This window comes from Alnus glutinosa, chromosome 4 (assembly GCF_958979055.1).
Source record: "Alnus glutinosa chromosome 4, dhAlnGlut1.1, whole genome shotgun sequence".
NCBI lineage: Eukaryota > Viridiplantae > Streptophyta > Magnoliopsida > Fagales > Betulaceae > Alnus > Alnus glutinosa.
The window spans coordinates 28,577,514-28,603,623 of record NC_084889.1 but is presented as its reverse complement, the minus strand read 5'-3'; the positions used below and the strand labels follow the sequence as shown (position 1 = coordinate 28,603,623).

Genomic DNA, 26,110 nt, shown 5'->3' with positions numbered 1-26,110 from the left:
GACCTATAAAACACATTACATTAAACATAAAACGCAATCTCTTTGTATTCTCTGCTTAACATCAATGGACTCCAATTGGCTGCTTCATTTTTTTTCAAATTCACACCACACCAACCCAAGCTATGTTAGAAAATTGTAATGAATTTTCTAGTTTCTAGGATATAGATGGGAATGGATAATAATGATTGAATGTGAAAGATGGATGATGAATAAGGAAGGGCAATTCGAGAAGCCCAAGAACTCCGATGATTGATTTGAGAACAGTTAATCTCGAAGAAACATTTTATTGATTAATCTTTTTGATACCTAATACAATCATCCCCTGAATCTTATATAGACTCAATTAACTATAAGTCTAACTACTAATATTCAACCCAACTAACTATTAAATTATAAACACAAGGCCAAAGAGCCCTAACCTAATACTATCCCTTACAAAAATCTTTTTAAAGTAAAGGATTAAAGAGAATTGGTTTTTAATCTCCCAAATGGGAGCCTCTTATTTCCTCCCATTTAAAAATGTTACGTCTTTACTAATTGCTGCTAATGCCCTAAATGATTAGTAATTTAGGGTAGGGGATGAATTTTGGGCTGATTGATTTATAATGAACCTTGGAAAATTTATTTTTGAAGCAATCGGCTACAAGTAGTAGTTTTTGGCCCAAATGGGTTATTTTAGGTCCAATTGGTTTGGAAGCCTAAATCTGGAGCTAAAATGGTTTGAAATATAATTATGGGCCAGAGGATTTATGGTTTAAAGAGGTTAGGTCAAAGGGCCTAGTGTTAGGCTTCTTTTTCAAATGAGTGAAATCCGACCCAATGGCCCAATTAAGGCGACAATTTGAGAAGCTTGAAGAGTCTTCTAAAAGGTGACATGGCAATGTACATAGCAACCAATAGGAAGGAGACAAGTGGGTCTAAAAACCATGGGAGCCTCCAACATGATTGGTTCTGGAGCGTATATGAAAAACTAGTTTGTCAGAAATTGGGTCAAGTCTCAAGTGTAATGCATGTGGCGTAATATGACAATAATATTATTTATCATTTATGTGAAAATGCAATTATATCATTATTTTTGTAAAAAATAAGAATAAATAAATCTTTTTGGGCCATGAAAAGTCAGAGACCCACTGTTAAGGGTGTTAGATGAGCTTAGTTGCTCTTGAATTCGGTTCAATTCGGCTCACTTAAATTCGATTCGGTCTCAGTTTGAAAAATAAATTAGTATTTGTGAACACAATAATTTACTCGTTATTAAATAAGACATATTCGTATAAACTCGATTCGGCTCGTTCAAATCTCATGAACTCAGCTTATATAAATTCCACTCGTCTTGTTCGGCTCGAATCATTAGCCCACCATAAGTCTCAGATTGTGAAGACCACAACCAAATTGTAGGTCTTTGCCTGTGGCCCACGAGGCTGTGGGTCTCCTTAAACAATATATATATATATATATATATATATATATATATATATATATATTTCCTTTTTCTATTAATGGTCACACAAACTCTGTTTTCTTTCTTTTTTCTAAATTATGTACAGTCCATGAGTGCAACTAGGATTCATACTTTCTCATAGAAATTGTTCTCTCTGAATTATAAGGCTACTTGGTCCCAAATCTATTTTATAAAAACTAGCTTGTAACCCGTGCTATGCGTGGGATTCTTCCTTATAATTTAGTTTATTATAATAATAAAAAAAAATGGAAGAAGAGAAGCATAGAAAATATAGATAAAAAATAAAAACTGAAAAATACTAATATAATATAATAGGGACAAAAATTTCTTATAAACTGGTTTGTAGGAAATTTTCTAGAACTCACATTTAAAAAAGACACGTATCCTTTAAATATGTGAGAAACACATATTTTTTTTATTAATACTATTAAAAAAGCATGTAAGAAATACATGCTATTTAAATAACAAGTGCTTCTCACATGCCAAATGACACATTTCAATCTTATATGTGGGTTGTAATAAATTTTCTACAAACCAGTTTGTAGGAAATTTCTGTCCATATAATAGTGTTATCTTTTTTGTATTACACAAAGTAATAAAAAACTACTCAATAAACATAATACGCTAAAAAATCATCATACTCTATATAAAAAACAACCATAGGAAACTCTCTTTCGCCATCATTTTCTTGAATTTAGTATAAAATTTACAAAAGATAAAATAAGTAATTTGAATGAAAAATAATATATTAATTACATAAAGAAAAAAAAAAAAAAAAAAAAAAAAAAGGAGGAGAGGAAACGAAATAAGATAACCATAGAAAATATAGACAAAAAATGAAAAATGAAAAATACTAATAGAATAAGATAGAGTTTTCTTTTCCATATACTTTTCCGGTAGATATGAAACCTTGAAAATAATATTGTTTATCAATTAAGCACGTTAACAATGTGCATTATACAGGGAAAAAAAAATTCAGTGAACAATGTAAATTAAAAAATTGTCGTACCTCGTACTCAAAATTACAATTAATGTAAACTCTCTCAGTCCATGGTTTTCTTGAATTCAATGTAAAATTTAGAAAAGGAAAAAAAAATAAAAATAAAAATAAAAAAATAAAAAAAAGCAATTTGAACAAAAAAAATAGGGAAAATTACAGTTTAGCCCCCCAAATTACCACCCGTTTTGCGTTTAGCCCCACAAACTGCCAACACTCTGACTCCGACCTCCCAAACTACCGACGACTTCAAAAATGGCCACTCTGTTACCTCTTCCCGTCAAAATGGATGGAAAACCTATCACGTGCCATGCACGTGACATTTTAAGACACAAATCACCGAAAATGCCCCTGTCTTCAAAATTGAAAGTACAAAAACGGCGTCGCTTCATCCACATCGACTGTCACGGCAACCACTGGCAACGAGCTTGACACCTCAACGACCCCAATGCGCTCCTCTGTAATCAGCCTCTTTGATTTCTTCGTCCCTTTCTACGAAGAAGAACAGTTCTCAGAGTCCACACCCCCTCTCTCCTCCACGATCATAAACAAAAACCTAGACGGTCCGTACATGTATAGCCCCCGCCACTTTAAAACGTTGTCCATCTCCATCGTTTCTTCCGTGTAGAGAGGTGGAGAGGGAGATGCGGGATTGATTTTTCCAGCAGAAAAAGTAGAGGAGCTCCTTTGAAGGGTTGTAGAGGGAGATGCGGGACTGGTTTTTCCAGCAGAAAAAGTAGAAGAGCTCCTTTGAGGGGTTGTAGAGGGAATTTTCCACGACGAAGAGGGTCTGCCGTGGGATCCTTCTCCATCTCCGTAGCACGCAGAAGAGCTGAGCAAGTATGGCTACGACAGAGACAGCAAACACCACGGTGAGCGCCGTGCCGAGCTTGCTCAGAGGAATCATTGCGGATATTTTAACGAACTGTTGTTGGGGCGAAAGTGAAAGACAAAAGTTTTTTTGGTGTGTTTTGTTGTGGACTTTGGAGTTTCTAAGCAATGGTGTATTTTCAAAAGAGCATCAACTCATGTAATGCATGATTCTGAATCTTGCTGATTGAGGAGGGTCCACCGGTCCACCCACTTTGTAACCAAAAGTACACATGCAAACTCGGTTTGGCTTACACGTATCCCAGACTTGTTACCTCTTCTAGATTCTCTCCCCCAGCTGGATTGACACGTTGATTTTGTTCAAGTGCTGCGTGTAGCTATATCAAAGGACGCAGGACGCTGGACTTGAAGATAAAGACGCAGGACTTGAAGATGTGATCAAAGGACGTGGGTTGCCCACATTTTAAACTAGAAGGCGCTATATTCACGTATTTGCAAAAGGGACCTTAGATTTTTATGTCCTTTCTCAAAGGACTTGAAGACGTACTACTCACGCAGACATGAAAACCATGCAAACAAATCATCGAAGAACTGATGAAGCTCGCATTGCCTAGTGCATGGTAGAAGGTGAAGGTTATTGAAATGCCTCCACAAGTGTATTTTGTTACTTGGATTTGCACGGCAAAGTTGGTGCTGATAGAAACTAGCTTCCCTTGCAAAGATTGATTAAGGTTGTAAAAGTTTAATTCTTTCAAAGGGATATTTGCTTGGGCTTCTACAACCAGAGCACCAATGTTGTCACAAAAAAATCTCAGGCTCACCAGTATTTGGGTTTTGAACGATTCTTCCTGCAAAAGGTGAGAGTTTCAGCAAGGGAGCTCTTAAGAATGTCAACAAATGTCAACAATCGCTGTAAAGTTGTTGAGAAGGGGAGTGCGGTAGAAGTAGAAGCCGGAGTTTGTGACTCCGACGATCAGTGGTGGCCGTAGCCTACCTGCAGTACGCTTGTTTTGTTTAAAATGACCATTTTGTACTTTCAATTTTGAAGACAGGGGCATTTTCGGTGATTTGTGTATTAAAATATCACGTGCACGGCACGTGATGGTTTTTCCATCCATTTTGACGGAAAGAGGTGACGGAGTGGCCATTTTCGGAGTCGTCGGTAGTTTGGGGGGCTAGAGTCAGAGTGCTGACAGTTTATGGGGCTAAACGCAAAACGGGTGATAATTTGGGGGGCTAAAATATAATTTTCCCTAAAAAATAATATAAATTAGGAAATAGGGACAAAAAAAAATGTAAAGAAAGAACAAAATCAAAGAAAATAAAGTAAAAAAAAAAAAAAAGTAAAATGATAACCACTAATATAATAGAAAATAACTATTTTTTTATATACCTTTTCCAGTTCCAAAGAAATTTATAGGTATAGAAAGAAACTACGATCAAATAGATATTTTTTAATTTGACCATCATTCTTATATATAGTGTAAAAGAAACTACTTTTTCAACGAAAATAAAAAATAATATAAATTATCAGTGCAAAAATAAGGATAGAAAATCAAATCAGAAAAACAGAAGCACATAAAATAAATACAAACATATTATTTACAATTCTATTGAACACAGCCCCGACAAACTTGAAAGGGAAACTAAAAAAAAAGGCTATAGGAGTATTACAAACAAAAAGGTTCCAACAATAGCAAAAACTTTGCTCTCTTTGCTTTGAGCACCACTCTCCGGTAATGTAAACAACATTGCAGTTTTGCAAAGCCACAAACCATTACTTCTCCATATATTTATTTGAGAAAGCGAGAGATATTGGAGTGACTTTCGACATTTCCCAAAGAAAAAAAAAAAAAATTTGACGTTTGACTCTTTGAGGTTTAGTTTGTAACGGACATTTAGTGGGAGGGGAAGTGGTGTTGGAGCAAAAGATTTTACTTAAAGGAAGAGAGAGAGATGTAAAAATTAGTAAGAATTTAATGACAACAAAATTAAATGTTTCTATTCATTTTCTATTCAATGGAAAACGAATAAATGTAACGCACCGTTTATTTCACTTGAAATACATGGAGCAGTTCAATTTTACTTTTTTTTAAAAAAAAAAAACTTTTTTTTACTCTTTTTTTTTTTTTTTTTTTTTTTTTTTTTTTTTTTTTTTTTTTTTTTCAATTTTACTTAAAGGAAGAGAAAGAGGTAGAAATTAGTGAGAATTTAATGATAAAAAAAAAAATTTGACATTTCTATTCACTTTTTATTCATTATAAGAGAGTTAATTAGTCATATTAAATGCATCGTTTATTTTACTTGAAATACACAGATCGGTTTAGTTTTACTTAAATTACCAATTTTTTACTCAAATGACCGATTCAATGTTTGAAAAGTATAGATTTATGCCACATGTCCTAATTCTAAGCCAACTCTAAGTTGGAACTCAGCTTTTATATATATATATATATATATATATATATATATATATATATATATATATATATATATATATATATATATATGTTTCAATAAAAATAAAATTCATATAATTTTGAACATTAAAAAAAAAAAAAAACATTTCAAATTTAATGCTTAATTAACTCTTTAGTGTTTTTAAAGCATTTATATTCCTTTTGTGTTTTGCCTTTTTTTACTTTCAAAAGCAAAATAGCACTTACAAAAAATAAGTGAAAATCGTAAAAATCACATAAAAGAAAAATAAATATCTCATAAAACATTTAAATGAATTAATACATAAGACCCTTATTTTTAGTTTAATTCATATAAATTAAAACATGTTAAAATATTTGTTCCCGTAGATTTAGTTTAGAATGAAAATAAGTATGAAGAAAAAAAATAGCAAGAAGAAAACCCCGATTTTGATTATCAAAATATAAAATAGGAAATTAGTATGAATTTTTTTTAATGTCGATATGATACCTATTATATTTCAATCTTATATAATTCTGAACATTCGAAAAAGAAAATGAACAAAAAAAAAATCTCATAAACATTCAAATTAAGAATTGTTCAACCACAAATTTCACAAACAAAATAGAAACATATTTGGATTTCAACCAAAAATATAAAAATACCAAAGAGTCATACTTATTTCATTAATTGAGAGAGAGAGGCTACTTGTATCATTAATAGAGAGAGAGAGAGAGAAAGAAAGAGAGGGATTAAATAGACCGGTTCAATTTTATTTAAAAGACCGGTTCAGTGCTTAAAAGACCGGTTTAGTCACTAAAAAGTATGGGTTCATGCTACGTGTCACTATTCTATGCCATTCTAAGGAAGAACTCGGCTTTTATATATATATATATATATATATATATATATATATATGATTATAGGGCAGAATTATTAGGGAAACCAAAAGAAAGCAAGCAGGAAAATAGCTTACTGGTACATATAATTAACGTGTAGGACAAATTATTCCCAGTTTTGCGAAACATCAAATCACTCTAGGCACCCTAATTACCTGCATTGTGATTCAGAAACCAGATATAACTTCTGATCATTGGCAACCATGTTTATGTCATGAATTTTACCCCCATTTTCTGACAAAATACAAGTGCCACTTGAACATTTCAACTGCTCCTTTGCTGCTTTGATGAGCTCTTCAATGCTTTGCGGAACCCACAATACAACTCCCTCTCTTCTCTCCTCCTTAGGATCCCATGGGTGAATGGGGAACACTGTGCATGTCTTCTTGCGCATTTCATCTGTTGTTGCCAACAGAAATGTTGTCAACTTACTGAGAGTAGTAGGGTAAACATCTGACAAATCACTTAATGCAAGAAATTACTCAGGCTAATCAAGGAGAAGGGCCAAAGAAACAAAAAGAGATGACACAAGTACGATTCCCTCATTGGGTAGAATATTTCCTTTTGTTATTATAAGAATGAAAGGATTTGATTTTTCTCCATTATATTTTATTTGATTGATATCCAACTTCCATGATTGTCTGCCTTGACTCCTTTTACATAATGTGCTTGACCTTCTAAGAATATCCATCTTGTCTCATTCTCAACATGTGTATGGATCTATTTCCTCAATAAAGTGATTACTAATCGCCTCCAGCTCGATCTTTTCTTTTCCTAAGCTACTAATTGCCTCTAGTTGTTTGCAATTATATCCTCCTTAGCTCTCTTTCTGAGAAGGCTCTTCTTCTTGATTTTCTTCATATCACTTGCTGCCGTCATCACCCTACGGATCCATTCTTTAGTATGTTCAATTGTAGATTTCCATACAATCCTATTGATACAAGAATGCTTGAAAAGTTTAGTGACAAGGAATTGTATTTCTCACTGATAGTGTGCATAGGCTTGAATCAAATTGTTCAGCCCATGTCCTAAAAGATTCAGATTTTTGCGACAATCAGTTCTCCAAAATAGTATCAAACCCTTATTTTTCGGCAGGTCATTGGTTCAAAGAAAAAAATAAAATAAAATAATAATTTCTATTATATTGTCTGTAAGCCAAAAAAAAAAAAAAAAAAAAATCAAATTTAATGAAGTACCAACTATTTTTTTCAGCAACAAATTTTTGTGCAGTAAAATTCCATCCAGAAATGCACAGTTTATTGCTAACCAGATAATTGAGGATAGTGATGCAATATGTAAGAACTACAATTTTGTTCGTACCTCGAATTTCTTGAGAGCAATCAGATAACTCGGACAACTGAGAAGTTCTCGTAACTTCGAGTAGCTTGATCAAATTCTTATTTCCACCTATCCAGGCATCATCAAGTGGAGTATTTCCCCATCTGCATGCAGAAGACAGGCTGACAAAGGTTAGTCCAGCTGGCAAAGTTCTAATGGTAAAAAGCAATAAAGGTATGCCTAGGTCATTGTGCGTTATTTATTTCCTACGTGCTTTTTTCCGTTCACCCTACTGGCAATGCAGACTATATAAATTGTCCTCTTTCGTCCTTTTAATGTTTTCTAACTACAACAGAAATTGAAATTTCTTTCAAAGTAATTTTTAAATCTTAAAGAAATATCAACCAGAACTTTATTTCATCATGAGGGAAAAGTATACACCATGATATTACTATTTTTATTACTCATCCAAAGATCCATAGTGTAAACAACCACAAAACTATATTTAATATGCATACATCAAGCATATCATAACACGTAATCAATCAAAACAACTTCCTCGCCGCACAATCTTATATTATGCACTTGCAAAACAGCCAGAGGCTCAAAAAGGATCATGCATCACCCTTGTCTTAAAAACCACAAAATATATATTATTAAAGTTATACCTGTCCTTTGACAAAACACTCGAACCTGCTTCCAGAAGTAATTCTGCCATTGAATATAACCCTTCTGAGGCAGCAAGGTGAAGTGGCGTTCGGAGATCATAATTTTTGGCATTTGGATTAATGCCACTAGCCAAAATCCTTTTTAGAAGATCCAAATCCCTCCTCGCAATAGTCATACAAAGAAATTCACCAGCATTATCAATATTAAGTGCTGCCCCTGCCTTAACAAGTAAAGAAGCTACTTGATCGTGCCCATTCTTCATGGCTTCAAGCAAGGGAGTGTTTCCAAACTTATCTAGTACACACGGTTAAACAACACTTATTACTAGATTTCTTTTTGGGTTGGGGGGGGGGGGGGGGGGGGGAGGGGGAAGAGAGAGAGAGAGAATATCAATTAACAACGACGAACCATTGCATATCTTCTAGTAAAAATAATGAATAGCTGCAAAAATTAAGACATCACATCAAACTTTTAAATCTTGAAATGTTTTAAATTAATGGAAAAAGATAAAAAAGAAAGAAAAAAAAAATTATCGAAAAAGTGATTTTAGAAGCCTTTTATACATTTGATGGTGAAAGATATTTAATTAGATAATATCCATTCCATCCAAACCCCTTTTTTCCTGCCACATCACCATTATAGCTTCAATTTTTCTATATATGATTTAAATTTACGTCAAATGCTCTAATTTGAAACCTTAATTTTCAAAATATAGCAATATCCTTTTTTTTTTTTTTTTTTTTTTTTTCCTTAAGTTCGTTGAATTTGTTTGCTATTATTTTATGCTGGCAAACAAAGGAAAAATATTTCAGAGTTTTGATAGTGTTGGACTTTGAATTGGAACTAATAAACTAAATCCAGTTATTCACCACGAACAGTGTGACACATAAAGGTGTTAATTTGGAAGGGAAAATAATCTAGTAAACATTTAGCCCTAAGGATTCCGACCCTATGTGCCCTTGAAATTATGTTTTATCTTGCAAGGGGCAATGTGTTCGGGAGCCCACAAAACTATGGACAGAATGACAAAGTACAGGGGGTTGGGCTCACCTGCCCACCCTTGATGGTAATCAAACTACAGGTAGTGGAAAAGCCAACCTGAAATGTTGATGCCCACTCCTTGCTCAATAAGGAAAACAACAATATCTTCGTATCCTTTGGATGCAGCAATATGCTGAAAAAAAAAAACAAAAAAATTAAATATGTGTATAACCCATACCATAATTTGTTTCATTCCTAGTAATTGAGATAGGGGGAAAAAAACAAACACCATAATTAAGCAATGTTCTAGCTTCACAAACTCCACAATCTTCAACAAAAAAATATTATGTTTAAATCCCTTTACATGGATAGTGGCATTTAATAGTATGCAATGTTTTAGCTTTTCTGATTTTTTGGACTTTTGTTCTTTTTTTTCTCCTAATAGAGGTTTTTTTTCTTGAATACTTCTTATGTACTAAGGTTGCACCTCTTTGTGCTTTTCTGATGAGATTGAATTACTTAATTTTAAAAAATAAAAAATAATGACAAAATAGACACAGGGCACAAAATCAGTACTGGCTTTTACACTAAAGTAGACTTCAAAGTTAAAATTCATTATAGATAAATCTATAAACCCTAGTTTTATCATAATACTTGATTAAAAAAATTTGCGTTTAAAATTATCACTTATGAAATATCATTTCAGAGCAAACATGTTAACATGACTGGCACAGCCATATAAATGCATCAATTAAAATTCACCAAGAGAACATAAAATCACAGGCATACATAAGACATATTGACATGAGACTCCACTTCAATAATTAGGGTTTACAAGAGTGATGTGTGAGAGTGACAACTGCCCAGAATGACATGTAAGCCTCATCTCCTCAAAAAAAGCTGTAGAGAGGTTGTACCTCCCAAGCAATGAGTAAAACATCCGCTGAGTTACCCTCAATCTTAGCTAGTAAGCCAAGACCTTCAAAGATGCCCAATGTGGGTTGACAAGCTTGTAGTATTTAGGGAAGTGAAGTAGGTCCTATGCATCCTTGTAGAGAGTTAGCAACCTCCTTAGCAACCCCACACCTCAGATGATCCCTAGGTTTAACTACAGAGTGAAAGAGACAGAAAGTGTGCCAAGCATTAATACAACATTTAGAGAACTTGCTTACAGATTTACTAACACAACTCAAATCACCACGAACTCATGCTACAACGTTCTTTCTTGTTCCCCTATCGAATCCCATTATTCTTACTCTTCATCCATGCTACTCACATGTCAACTCAATGAGCTCCCCACATTGACTCCTCAGCACTCCACTCTAAACCTCAGTCCACATCACTTCTCGAAATCCTCCATTATTCGCATCTCTAAGCGAAAATGATGTCATTATGTGTGTGAGATTCCTATATCGACATCTAGAAGGATTACTCTAAAGAATCAAGATGTCAGTGGTTAGAAAGTCTCAAAGACCTAAGGCCTATTGCTCTCTCAAAAGCTCTCTCCTTTTGTGTCATCTAATCTCATGGAAGTCCTGAGAATGAGATCTATATAATACGTAAAAAAACATAAAAATAAAGATAAAACCTCAATTTGGAAAACTTCATTCAAAATAGGATACAAAATCTTTTAAATATATACCGTCTTCAAATGGGAAACAGCGCGTTCATACACCATTAGTTATAAAACATGACTTTTGGCTCTCGCATTCAAACGGCTATCTATCACGCTTTGAGTAAAACAAATCTAACATCTGTTTGATTCGAACAAGACTTTGAACTCACTTTGAACAAAACCAATATGAGATCTATTTGGTTCAAATGAAGCTTCGAGCACACTTCAAACACAATAATCTGTCTAATCATGTTAAAACGTGGGTTCAAATGTGCTTTAAACATTGGTCCTTGGTTGATCTTTTCTATTTACATTCAAACGAGATATTTAGCGCAATCTTGTAAAGTATCGAACATTTTTATTTCAAAAATAGATACTTCTTCAACTTTTTTACACAACTTAACCTAAGTAATGCGTAGTCATGTCTAACTTCCTAAAAGTCAAGTTTTAGGTTTCTAGTCCACTATCAAAAATATATTAGATCCATTTATAGCTCATGTCTTCATGAATATGTGAAATATGCATTTAATTAATGAAAGACACGACTCACTAAACTTGGTGTTTAAACCAATTCAATGAATTCATACGCGTGTATTTGTCTATAAAATTTACTAACACAACTATGGACTTAACAATCCAATCCGATTCTAAAGTACTTCAAATTTGTACCAAAAGAACAGCAAACCAGCCCCTTGGTAGCTTTCCTTTCCTCCACGAAGCATGCTTCTCATGAACATATGAAGCTAAGGAGGGAAACAAATGGAAGAAAAAGGTGACAATTTATGCTGTATGTGTGGAACTCCCTTCATCATTATAAACAATGAAAATCGTCCTAAGAATTTGTGCATGCTCTTCTTTCTAATGATGTTAGAACGAAATGGAAATTCAAACACAAATCATTTTCTATCTCAAAAGATAGGCTGATGCTCTAGGATATTTCAACTCATTTTGATTTTTTACTGGACAAGACATAAAAGGTCTAGTTTTGCTCGTTAGTTTTAGATCTTCTATTCTACCTAAAAGCAAAAAGCATTTTTCCGTTTTTCTTCATGTAACTTAAATTTAAATAGATTAGATGATTCACTAAACTCTCCCTTATTTAAAAATTTTGAAGAACGGAAGTTTCCAAATTTTGTCATTGAGATAAAGTCAAGAGAGAGAGTACTAAGTTGTTAAAATTAATTAAAAAGATCAGTATGGTATTCCAGTGCTCTATTATAAAAAATAAATATATAAATTTAAATGTGGCCTGAGCCTTCTAAATTCCATACCAAAGGTGATCTTTCATTATAATCCGTCTTGTTGGGATCAGCTCCTGCTCTAATCAAACGTTTCACTCGATAAGAATCTCCATCATAAGCAGCACAATTAACCTTCATAGCCAGCTCTGATTCACGCTGTTCAATATACAATGTAACATCTGATTCCAAAATCTTGCTCCGAAGATTGGAGTCCTTTCCCTGTCATTGCTAAAATTGTTAGAATATTATTTACCAACTCATGAATTCAGATTTAATTCTAACTAGATAAAACTAGAGTTCAGAGTCTTTTATGTAAATAGAGAGCAATTTTCTGCAACTGACACAACTAATCTCTATTCAAATGGAAGAAGGAGAAAGAAAATTGATATTTCCAAGCTCAGTTTACCTCAAGTAGGTTGTTCACAATTATCCGTCCATCAAAAAAACATATCTCCAAGATTTCTTTAAAACATTGTTTATCAAGTCGCAAGACTCTAGATAGTTCTCGAACTCGAACTGTACAAGTCTGAGGAGTATTACAAAGAAAAGAGACCTCGCCAAATGAGCAATGTGCTTGCAAACGCATAAGATATTCTTTTGTTTCATCATCTTCCACCATTCCTATCTCCTCCTGTAGATAATATCATATCCATCAAACCTACAATTCAAGAATATATAGATACAAAAACCCACAAAAATAGAGGCATGCGTCTAGATATACTAATTTAAAACTTAAACATGCAAATAAGAAGAAAAGATATCCAACAAATAAATATATTTTTACATATTCTTGAGATTAACAGTCGAGTATATATTTTTATGGTTACATTCTAGGTTTCTTAAAATTAATAATCCATTATAACTTAGAGATATTTCAAAATGGTTATATGCAGAATTAAATATGTTATTCTTGAGATAAATATGTAATAAAAAAGTAAAATGTAATCAACACCCCTTGTACTTAGACGCATTTCTGTTCACACTTCCTATGTTACCGATCCCACCCAAACGCCACTATTTCTTCTTCCTTTGGAAAAAGCTTTGGGATCTCTAGGGAAAAAGAAGGGAGTAGCTCTTACTAGAGAGAGAGAGAGAGAGAGAGAGATGTTAAAGGTTATCAAAAAACTTGAATTAATGGCCAGTATGGATTTTCAAGACATTATTCTTCCATCTTAACCTACTGTGATTGGCTTCTTGGTAACATCTTGTTACTCTATAAATAGGCTTCAATCAAGTTGAGATCTCTTTACTTTCAAAAAGTTATACTTTCTATAGAATAAAAATTGTTAAATTATTTTGAGGTGGCCATATCATCTAATACCATATATAGAAAATAAAAATGCTGCATTGCAAGTAAACAAACAAATAAAAAGATAACATATTGGAGTTTGAAAGCATTTTAAAAAAGAAAAATCCATACCACTTCGCCATGACATATTATATAAAGTTGATCTATTACGTTTCCCTGTTCTATAATCACTTCCCCTGGGAGAAAAAACTCTTCATGGACTTTGATTGCCTGATAAACCATGGAATGAATAAGAGCTATTTCTACTGATATGATTGAACATTATGAAGAGATATCAGATAATTGTTTATCAAAAAAAAAAAAATGAAGAGATATCAGATAATTAAATTACAGAGAGAGCAAACAAAATAAGTAAACAAATATAATAAAAACTATTTTTTTCATAAAATCAGATCCAAACACTAAACAAGGCAATTAGCATACTTCTAACTAACAGTCTACTTCAATTACATTCAGCTAAAACTAAAAGGTCCCTAAAGTAAAATAAATGCACTGAACAAAATTTCTAGACGCTGATGCTCTCATAGCCACCAGAAAGCATGGAGAATACAGCCTCATTTAATGTACCTGCCATTTGGGTACCCACATTTTTATCATGTGATACTAACTCTTTAAGTACAAACATAATAAATAAATAAATAAGGCATATAGATTGCCCATTACAACGAATTAATTGATTACTGCTCAACTCTTGGAATTTAGATGTTGATGGACATTTTAGAGTGCCAATTTATTTTAAGAGCAGGAGACATGTTGCCAACATTCAGATCTTCATTGGTGAGAAAATTTTTCATTTGGTAACCAATCTTATGAAACTCTATTTAGCTTTGATCTGAAATGTGATGCTAATGCAATGGAGATATGAATCTTTGGACAGTAAACTCTAAAATAATTTATAACTTCAATTATATTTGATGTGTGAGTGAGAAATACACTTTCTATTATCTTTTTTATTTTTTAATTATTTTTTGCAAGTAGAGTAAGCATACCATAACATTCACCTTCCTCTTATGCCCTTTCTTTTCACTAAGTAATTTATAAAGGAACACATTGAAAAAGGACACATGTCTATAGCACACAGGAAGCATACAAGATAAGCTCCAAAAAATGAATTGAGGAGAAAAAAAAAAAAAAAACTTAAAAATTGGGCCACCAATGAAGAAGGAAGAGGAGATAAAATACCAAGAGGACAGTGTCCTCAGCAAACTTATCTCCAGCGTCCAAGCTCAACAAATTGAAATACCCTACGACTTATCTCCCTCCATATGGACCACAACTAGATTCTCCCCACTTCTAACAGTGGCTTCCGAACCACAACATCTCTACAAGTCTCTCTGGCTCAATTCATCTCCATAGCATCCTGCCACAAAAGTACTCACCTCCTATACCCCTCCATTAAACATTTGTTCTGCATATAATCCCTACCATTTCAAGATAACCCTTTCCATCCTTCCCCATATTTGAAATCCATTACTCTCTGTCAGAGGCTAGCCATCTCACTCTTCCGACAATTACTTTTAATCCCAAACTGCCAACTTGTAACTAAAACCTTATCCCATTGAAACAAATGATATTTAAACTCATCACATTTCAAGCTGTAAAGAGCTCCTTCTTCAAGTCGCTCAGCCACCTATACCAGTATATAGACAACCATATAAAGTAGGTCAGAAAACCTTTTTTTTCTAAATAAGTAAAAGAGCAGAATCCATGCTCCTTCTTAATCAGTGTGATCTTCCCCGTGCTTTTTAGAATTACTGCCTTTTAAACTCATAAACCTCTTCTCATAGCTCAATAGTAGTATCTGGTACTGGAATAGCCTTAAAAGAAGAATCCAGTGGGAGCCCTAGGTATGACATAGGCATGGAACTACCACATATAAATAGACTATCTACATTTTAAAACCATACGCAACATACCTTTCTACACTAAAAATTGTTTTGACCAACTGGAGATAACAATAGATGGCATTCCTCTGAAATAAATTCCACCTAACCATCGAAAACGGAAACAGCATATGACTCATGACGAACTTGTGCAGACAGCTAATCATACAGGAAAACCGATAATGTTCAAGTTCCAAAATGTGAATCTTAAGTAAGAAATCAAAACCTAATCTAGAACAACAAGACTGAGTTGTTATGGTAGTGCTTGCAATGAATAAACAATTCCTAATAACAGTTCCAATGAATTTTGCATGTAGAAAGTCAAACTGGGGCTATCAGCTCTCTGCCCCTGAAATAGAATCCTTGGCAGAAAGGAAAACTGAGACTTCTAAAGTCAAAAATGGATGTGATCAAGTTTGAAAAAATCATGTGACTTTCAACTTTAGAAACAGAAAAAGTAAGCAAAATTTATAGGTGCTCAACCATTGGAATTCTCAGTATACGTCACATATAGAGCATGATGGCTTACAATTTGCTTGATAAAACCCAAAGAGCACCCTTTGAATATAGAAGCTTCTCTAATAAATGGCTCATATAAGTTTTGTGAAATCTGCATAGAAAAACAAAAGGACAAATTGTAGTAAAGACATAAAATTCAAGCACTTCCATAATTCATAAAGCATCAGGTACATGCAATGAACAATATAATATCAACATCTAAAACGTTATAGCATGAATTATACCCTAACTATTGGATCAGGCATTTTCTTCTAACTTATCCCAACTTACAAAACTAGGTAATTGCGGTGATTTGGAGAAACATCTTCCACAATTATTTGCAATCAATTTGTAATTTCCCAATTGAAAATTATTTCCATAAAGGAAAGAAATACATTTAGTAAAACTTGAACCATCTGACGAGGCTAAGTGATACTCCCATAAAGACACAATCGTGAAAGATTAAATTTCATTAATAAAGTTGAGAGGGGAGTCATCCAACGGGGAAAAAAGGAAGACAGAGAGGGAGAATGGTCCCTCAAGTGAAGTAATTAATATTCCGAGAATACGGGTATCAGCATTCATTTGTAGTCTTCACACCATAATCGGATCTAAGTAAATGCTTCCTTTACAAAAAAAAAGGGTAGGATTTTGCATTCAAATTCAGGGGTCTACAGTTTTAGTCCTACATATTGTGAAACTCTACAGTACAGGCTGAAAAGAAAAATGTCATCATTTAGATGAAAAACGGGCAATATTCAATGGCATGGATGTGAAGCCTTTTACAGAAGATGGAGGCAAGTTTATAAACAAACTTACCCCTTTTTTTATGATGGTAATTACACAACACACACCAAATTGATCTCGAGCACATGACCTTATCCTCCACCATATTCTTATAAGGTGAGTAAATGCCATTTGAGCTATAGGTAATAACAAGCCATTTGAGATAGATGTAATTAGCACTATCTCATTTATTTTTATTTTGATAAATAATGGCGTATCATTAAAAAAGAGCAAAGAGGCGCAACCCTAGTACACATGAAGTACTTTCTCATTTATTTTTAAGCAATAGTGCACTAAAACTTTATAAACAAGTAGCAAATTTTCCTATTCAACCCAAAGCCACTAGTATTCTAACAAATTCCTCCAAAGTTAAGATTATTGCATGTTTCAATAGCTTCCATAGTCTATATATTTGAATTACAATTGAACTCTAAAAAAAGAAACGCTTGACTATTCATTCGCACCCTCACATCCTAAGATTAGAAATTGATAGAATCTCAAATATTCGACAAACACTTGCATCTGAAGAAGAGAGGCCTTTCTGCATGATAACCTCCAACTCTATCATTCATTCTATGGAAATTACAGGAAATCTCAGACGATCATACCCACTCAAAAACTTTTATGTCCCTTATTTCACAGCCAGAGACATTCAATCTCTTAATTGGTCTAATCCTTCTCACCACCCGTCACTCAAAAAATTGCAACTTAAGGTATGGGTGAAAGAGAAAATCATGCAAAATCAGTGGGAATCATTGATGTATGTGTTCATTCTATATCTACATGGGGAAAAACAACTGATATAACTTCTCTCAGTGATAACGATCACACAAATGCATGTTTACAAAATGTAATAGATGAATAAAACAGTTTTGAAAACCATACTTATTAAGTAATATGGAATTTTGAGGGAATTATTTGCCACGAAAGCTTATTATATCAAGCATGGAATTGTTAGGAAGTTGGCCAAAAATTTATATCATGTATGCCACATGCTATCCCCACCCCTCCCCACCCCTTTCTTTTTGCAGGCTCGAACTAAATATGGGCTCTGCACATGCAAAACAGAAGAATTACTAGAAATCGGGGATAGAAAGACTTGAATCAAAACCTCATAGACAAAAACCAGCCTCTTATAGCACGTTAGAGAAACTTCAATCCCAAAATCTTAAGATAATAAGTAGTGAGCCAAATATTTATATCAAGCATACCACAAGCTAAGAAGAATGTGCTAAATTGATGGTGTATAGGCAAATAAAATTTTTTCAACACCTTAGTCCGAATAGAGGCTGGAACATCCTGAAGTAAAGCAACTTCGGTGTTGCTACGCTCATATTGTAACCGTAGATGACCTTTGATCTCCTTACTTGTTTGTCTATCAAGCTTGTGTTTATTCATATATTTGATAAGGTCTGCCATTTTATCCCTAAACTGTTCTGTCTTTGATCCTTTTACTACCAATGCTGCCATGTTACCAAGCAGATAAGCACCAAGAATCATGTCAAATGATACATAAATCATAATGAATATCATTTCCCTAACATTGACTGCATGTATTTCTCCATAACCTGCAAGTAAAGCATTTTATCAGCACGTACAGTGAAGCATTCCAAATCCAATATGAGAAACTCATAATGAAAAAACACTAATTCATATGGCAATGAGAAGGGATCATTGTCAAATTTTTTAAAAAACATGTACTGTGTTAGATTTAATCAGAGAAAACCTTCACGACATAGCACTGCTTCATATAAAAATGATGAGTCATTTTCAACAATTTTTGGACATACTGTTTACATGTTTATAAGGAATAACCATTATGGCATACAATAGAAGAGATGAGCTCTCAAATAGAGCACGAACTCGCATAAACTCATAGTAATCTTGAGTGTCACTTGTACAAATAACCAATAACTTGTTAGTCATATTTGTTTTTTATCAAGAGAGAGTCATAGACAAGCATACCAACAGTCGCCATGGTAACAATGGCAAAATAGAGAGATGTTACATAACGCTTCCAAAGATCAATCTCTCTAAAGTGTGAATAGCTGTAGTCACCCATCTTCAAACTTCCTATCCATGTGTAACCTTCCTCGGAGGCAGGCAAAGTGGTAGCAAGATAGTAAAAGATGCAGGCAGCCGTATGTGTGCAATAGAGTTCAACAACAAAAAGATTTGCAATTCTTGTAGTGAGGTAATTTAGCCGGATATCTTTCTCCAACTTCTCAAAAAACTCAGTTACTCTAAGTGCTCGACTTAGCCTAATCCACAACAGGTACCTGACTGGCTCTTTTCTACCAGATGCCTGATCAGAGCAGTTGTGTTCAAATCATCATATATAGAGTTACTGAATTTAAAATAATTGAATAGAGATACCCCATAAGCATCTTGAGGAGTCAATCCAGAATAAAACAACTTGTGACACAGTAATTTACCACAAATGGTAAGGAACAATATAACGTTGTTGATGATAAAAGAAAGAGTCCTGAATTGACCATCTTATTTGTAACATACCCTTTTCACTTACCATTTTTCTTTCCCTTTTTTTTTTCTTTTTTTTTTTCTTTTTTTTTTTCTTTTTTTTCCACTTTTTGGGGTTTCGAAATTGTAAGCACTAAATGCCTCCCTTCAAGATAATGCATACTAGAGCTCTTGTTGTGGAATAAACTTAACATTGTATGCTAATGCCATAGATAATCCCAGAAACTGTTTCTCCTTATTGGAGCTCATTAGAAATTCGATCCGGATGGAATAAAAGAAACGGCAAACCAAAACCAAAAAGAGAAAATCAGTGTACAATACCTTGTAGATAGCATCCCAGGGGAAACAACCCAGTAAATCAACAAAGAACCGAGACTTCAAGTACCTAAAGTCAAGAAAATCACGAAGCATGAAAAACCCAATGGTGTTTTGCATGGATAATTACAACAGATTAAAAGTAGGAAAAGAAGAAAACAGCTACCGAAGGGCGATGAGATTGCGGTCGTAGACCATGCGGTAGGAGTGGGTGTCGCGATAGGCGACAAAGAAGCGGATGACAATGTCGATGAGGAAAGCGAATTGGCCGGCGATGTCGAGGAGGAAGAGGTTCTCAGGGAGTCCCCGAAAGAAGCCGAACTCCAGGGGCGTGAAGAAAGAGGAGTAGACCGCCCATAGCAAAATGAAATGCGTCCACACCACGTACCACCTGCGTTGCTCCCCATCATATTCATATCAATTTCCATTATATTCTCGCTATTTTTACGTTTTTACTCAATTGTTGTTTGCATTGCTTCATCATGGGTACTTTGTGCAAGGACCACAAATCTTTTATAATTTTATTAGAATTAATTATTTATATGATATGAGAATATTAAAAAAAAAATTAAAAAAAAAAAAAAAAAAAAAGAGAGAGAGAAATGTAGATAATACATTAAAAAGTATATTAAAAAAAATAAAATTAACATCAGTATTTCGAATATAATGATTGTGTAGCTGATATATATAATCTTTACTCAAATATTTTATATGTAACGTAAACATGGTAAAGTTAAAAATTATATTTTTATTTTATAATTATCTTATAATGTTGATATGATAATCTTAACAAATTTTTTAATTTTTTTAATTTTTAATTTTTTATGTTTTTAACAATGAGGATCTAATGGCTAATTATAAAGTTTATTGATTTCCCAAATGCATGCTATATATCATCTAGAGTAATTTACCATAGAATTTTTACTCAAGATAGACAAAAAAAAATGGCTAGTCCACATGGGGTGGGGTGCAGTGAATGTCCCACCCCCTAGAATCCAATTCCATGATAGCCATGTGGTAGGTTGATTTATTGAGTACTAGATTCTATTTGGTCGGTTGATTTATTGATGCCTCAATAGTATTAATTTTTGGCCAACAGAATATATTTTTATATTTTAAAAAAAATAAATAAATTAAAGCTACAACCTATTCAGAAGATTTGATGCATGGATTATTAATTACCCAAAACTTTTTGGGTAATAAAAAATTACGAATAAGTTTATGGACTTTGGGTAATAAAAAATTACGAATAAGTTTATGGACGCATCTCTATTTGAAAATTTGACAAAATCGACTAATAATATGTCACGTCAATACCAATAACATTGCATCAAGCATTTTTTATAATAACAATATAGAAAGAAAAAAGAAAAAAATAAGAGGTTGTCGGACAACTCCCAAATTAGCTGCAACACTCCAAGGTCATGGAATATGGTTCGGCCAACTTGAGAGTGCTCGGACCACTCCCCTTATTTTTTATATTTTTGTTGTTTGTTTTATATATTTTTATTTTTCTTATCCCAAACAAGTTTAAGTCACTTTTTATTACCTATGAAGCTATTTGCATCTCATAATTTAATGCTTGCATATTCGATTGTAATTTTGAAAATTAAAAATTAAAAAATTAAAATTAAAATTAAAAAAAAAAAAAGAATAAAGAGGGACATTTGTCCACGCTCATGTATGAAGTACACAGGATGAGAGGCCGGAGGGAACCACACACGGGGAGTTAGTGAGAGAGAGAGAGAGAGAGAGAAAGAGATGGTGCATATATACGTACCACTTATCGGGATGAATGATAAACCGATCCCATCTGCTTCCAGTCCGACCGGCGTCTCTTCCAAGCCCACTCCCAAAACTCAACTCTCTTCTAAACAACGCCAAATGCCTCTTCCACGACAGTTTGCCGGAGTCTCGAAGCTCCTCAACCTCATATCCTTCATCTTCCGACTCATCATCACCGCCTCCTCTCCTTCCTCCGCTACTCATGATCGATCTTCCAAAACTAATATTCAAGATATCGTATGAGAATCAAGCTACCCTTTCTGAAACTGATTGGAGGGACAGAGAGCTTGCTATTTCTTGCTTTCTTGGGAGAGAGTGACATATGAACGATTGACACCAACGTTTTTATAGTATCGATGTGATTGACAGCAGTGGAGGAGAGGCTGAATCCTATCTTTTATATTATTCCTCTATAACTTTGTTGGGTGCATTATGTTGGAATTTACAGCAGTGAAATTATGGCGACCAAAAGAATCAGCGGACTTTAGAGTCAGATCAGTAAAATAAAGCCTGAGTGGGCTGTGTTTTGTGGAATACGATCCTTTCCCTTTCAACTGTAATAAAATTAACCCTTGCATGGCTTTAATGTTAGAAGATAAAGGGAAATGCTTGGGTATACCCTGTGATCTCACTGCAATCTCACCCATGCTTACGTGGACAAAAAAATAATGATAAAAAATCCCAAATCGTGTCTACTCTCTTTCTCTCTCTGCTATCTTTCAAATTAAAACAAAAAAACCAGTTTCATTCGAGAATCTTCGGAAATACCGGTCCCCCTCTCTCTCGCCGGAAAAAGTCTTCATTTTCGCCGGGAAACGTCTCTATTCCCGCCAGTAAAAGTCTCCACTTTCCAGTTCGACTCCCTCTCGCCAGACTCCCTCTCCCTTTTCGCCTGAAATCTCTCCCTTTTCGCCGGAAAGGCTCTCCCTCTCTCTCGCCGGATCTATCTTGCCTCGCCGGAAAAGCAATTTTGAACGGGTCCTCTAACGAACGGCGCGCTTCTCTCCATCTCTCTCAGGTAACCTTCCCTTGTAACAGTAGCTTCTCTAATCTCCTAAAAGTCTTATTGTCCAGATCCAAAAGGATTTTGTTTTCCTTTATAATAGGATATTTTGCATACAAAAATTTGTGTACAAGTTCTTTTATTCCCTTTTCTTCTTTTTCCTATGATTGCACGTTTGATTTTAATGGGCTGGGTGATCTGTTCTGTGATCAATGGATACTTGGCCTTGGGTTTTCTTGTGTTTCATGTTATAATGATAGTCTGCAATCTTCAAAGGCTGGGGTTTGGGAATTTTTTATAAGTCTGCAAGCAACAAGTAACTGTGCGGAAAGTGGACTTGGCTGTGTTTTTTTTTTCGTCAATGGGCCTCGCTGTTTTGTACAGTAGGTCTGGGTATTTCTTTCTTTTTTTTGGATGAAAGAAATCTTTATAAAACCAAACACCTGATACAAAATCCCACCATAAATGGTGCACACTACACACAAGGCAAAGTAGGCTACTGCAGCCCCACTAATCTCTTACAACAAACAAACTAAACAACACAAACGAGGCAACAGACACAAACTCCTTTTCTAGCAAAACTGCAGTAAACTGGGTATTTCTTTTTGTTTGTTGTTTGTAGTTGTTTTGATTCTTGTTTGGGTGTTTTTTTTTTTTTTGGGTTTGTCGCTCTGCAGTTTCTTGTATGCACGGTGTTTGATAAATTGCTGCTTAGAAGTAAACTGCCTTTGCGCTTTTGATTAGGCAATTGTTGACGCTTACAAGGACGAGCCTGGAAACCCTAAATATGCTTTTAAGGTTCGTTTATCTCTTATCTTCTTTTCGCTCTGTTTATTTGCTGAGAAAAATTAAAAAACAAAAGAAAGCAAGATTTTGAAAAATTGTTGCCGTTTTGGAGATGTTTGTGGAATTAAAATGTGTCGTTCAAAACAATATACATTGGCCTCACAATATATCTGTCATGCACGCTAATGATGATTGTGAACTTGGCTTTTCTTGTCTATTTGCATTCTTAGTAGTTTATGTGTGGGCCAAAATCTTCTATGTTGTAGAACTGTCCATAACAAATATCCAGCATGTACTGTTTGAAACAGTTCAAACCAGGATACTATCATGGGTCTGAATGTCATTAGTTTTAGAATCCAGGTTCTTGCATGTCAGATGGTTCCTATCGATACTGTTGAATAATGCTACTAGTTTTAGTTGCCATTTACACAAGAGGCTCATGCTACTAGAGCAACTCCCTTACTATCTAATCAGTTTGAGTTCACTCAGTTTATGTGAGCATTGAAAAATAATGAGGATGCCTTTGTCCGTCACTAAACTGTATTTCTTCCTCCTGACAGGCCATCTATGTGTTTTCAACCAGCACTCTGGGTATTGCTCCTTCAAGGTATTGCATTTGGGTATTGCTCCTTCAAACTCTCCTGCACCTTTATACATGTAGCAACTCACCAATTTTTTTGTTAAAATAGCTAGCCGGATGCAAGTGATTTTTCACCCAAATTTGCATTCCGGCTGCTCATCTAATTGCAACCTAGCTAATTAATTGTTACTTTTCTTGTTTCAGTCAATGATTGGACATGGCCTTGGGGCTGCTGGTGGATTGGAGGCCATAGCATCCATAAAAGCAATCAACACTGGTTGGCTGCATCCCACTATTAAAGTTGTCAAAAGCATAAAAGAGGTTATGGATTCGAATCAAGCATTCTGTAATGAGTCCCGAAGGCAATGTTGCCCTTTCAACGATGTCCATGTATCTCATCATTGTTTTGATGAATCAGAATTGGTAATTTTTTCAGTAAATAAAACATTGATGCCATTTTTCCTTTGTTGTTTTTGTCTATTTGTGGCCTTGTCTGCTTATTATGGAAATTTTAGAAACTTATGTCCAGTAGTTTGAATTGTCAGATTCAGTAATAACAAACGTTTATGTGCTTGCAAAAGAAAACAAACGTCTTTATAAATAAAAAAAACATTGATGTAGCTTCTTGCATAGTCATTCTTATCTGCTTCATTACTGTTGAGAACATCTTTGTCAAAAATGCTACTCAAAGTTCGACAAGCTTCTGACTCAATTGCTTGCAAATCATCCCATTCCTCAGTCTAAGGCCACAAGAAAATCATCACCACAGTGCTCCACAGTGATGAAATCACGGCCATCCTCGCCTAAATAACATTTTTAGTTAATAGAAAGAGGAAATAATGATGGAAACATTAATACCCACAGCTGAGTAGGGAACAAAAACCAAGTGCACCGATCATGGCCACTGTAAATGATAAGTTTAACCTTCACACAGTATATGTGCAGTAAAACACAGATATAATTGCTACCTCCAGCAATTATTATCTCCAAAACGCAATCCTACCTCCAGCAAATATAATTGCTACACTAACCTCAAACAAAAACATACCAACCTCAAGTACAGTCACATTCCAATGCAAGAACTCAACAAACTTAATGTCAAATTTTGGTTGCAAATAATTTTTTTAGTATTTAAAATCGAAACCAACACTAACCAAAATCATGCACACCAACAAAGACCTCGTACTTCATCCACTATATTTTCTATCTACAACAAAATCAATGGTGTAAAACTTAATTAACAAAAACATAAAGAGTTACTTCAAACTGAAAGTACTATATATCATACTTGATGGTGGTTTCCATTGATAAAACAGGGAGCCAAGTTCTTTTTTTTTTTAAATAAAAAAATAAAAAACTGGAGCCAAGCTCATTCCTTAGGTATTGTTCCGATGGGTGGGATAGCAGGTCAATGAAGGATTTCACATTGGAATCATTTGGGAGCAGAGGTTGAGGATTATCATCAATTGCACAAACACCTGACCGGCGAGAGATGAGCTTTTCCGGCGAGGCGAGATAGATCCGGCGAGAGAGAGAGGGAGGGCTTTTCCGGCCAGAGAGGAGCTGTTCCGGCGAGGGATAGATTTCCCGGCGAAAATGGAGACCTTTTCCGGCAAAAAGTGAGAGGGAGTCCGGCGAGAGGAAGTCCAGCTGAAAAATGGAGACTTTTTCCGGCGAAAATGAAGACTTTTTCCGGCGAGAGAGAGAGGAGGACCGTTTTTTCCAATGATTCTCAAATGAATCTGATTCTTTGTTTTAATTTGAAAGAATAGAGAGAGAGGGTAGACATAATTTGGATTTTTTTATCATTATTTTTTTATCCACGTAAGCATTGGTGGGATTGCAATGGGATCACAGGGTATACCCAAGCATTTCTCGAAGATAAAATATCCTCGGTCAAAGAATCCTCCAAATACGAAGAAAATCCTCCGGCAGCTTACTCCCTCTCCTTGATTTCCTTTGGATTCTCCTCTGCCGCCTGACAGCATCGACTTGAAGATTTCTCATCCATGATTTCCTCTTCATTATTTCTATGTTTTCCTCCAAATTTTACTGCATGATTCACGGGATTTGCTCCCCTTAATGAGCCTATATATTGTTAACTCTTGTAACTGAAGATGTAATGAAATCTGGAGAAATGTAGTCATTTACTTGCCTCAGTGTTATCTTCTTCTTACCTTCTGTTTCTTGTTCTCATCCTCTTCCCTGCTCTGTCTTCTCCTTCTCTTTAATTTCTAACATTTAACTCTCTGTTTATGAAGCTAACGCATACCATTCAACCTTAGTTTATGAT

The 26,110-nt window shown here is 34.5% G+C and overlaps 2 protein-coding genes across 2 annotated transcripts; one reads left to right on the top strand and one right to left on the bottom strand.

Annotated features, from left to right (window-relative positions):
• Positions 1 to 6,659: 6,659 nt before the first annotated feature.
• LOC133866469 (potassium channel SKOR-like) lies at positions 6,660 to 21,819 on the bottom strand. Its single transcript, XM_062303005.1, has 13 exons — positions 21,444 to 21,819; positions 19,830 to 20,054; positions 19,670 to 19,733; positions 18,833 to 19,172; positions 18,140 to 18,435; positions 16,113 to 16,193; positions 13,812 to 13,910; positions 12,798 to 13,022; positions 12,422 to 12,610; positions 9,653 to 9,728; positions 8,554 to 8,848; positions 7,928 to 8,049; positions 6,660 to 7,006 (listed from the first exon to the last, which is right to left on the bottom strand). Exons 1-13 carry the CDS (start codon positions 21,650 to 21,652, stop codon positions 6,759 to 6,761), a joined length of 2,469 nt encoding a protein of 822 aa, XP_062158989.1. The 5' UTR covers positions 21,653 to 21,819; the 3' UTR covers positions 6,660 to 6,758.
• Positions 21,820 to 21,880: 61 nt separating this feature from the next.
• Positions 21,881 to 24,388, top strand: LOC133866271 (uncharacterized). The gene is made up of 5 exons (XM_062302800.1): positions 21,881 to 21,937; positions 22,041 to 22,466; positions 23,196 to 23,249; positions 23,798 to 23,857; positions 24,022 to 24,388. The coding sequence occupies exons 1-5, from the start codon at positions 21,881 to 21,883 to the stop codon at positions 24,352 to 24,354; spliced, it is 930 nt and encodes a 309-aa protein (XP_062158784.1). The 3' UTR covers positions 24,355 to 24,388.
• The last annotated feature ends 1,722 nt before the right edge of the window (positions 24,389 to 26,110 follow it).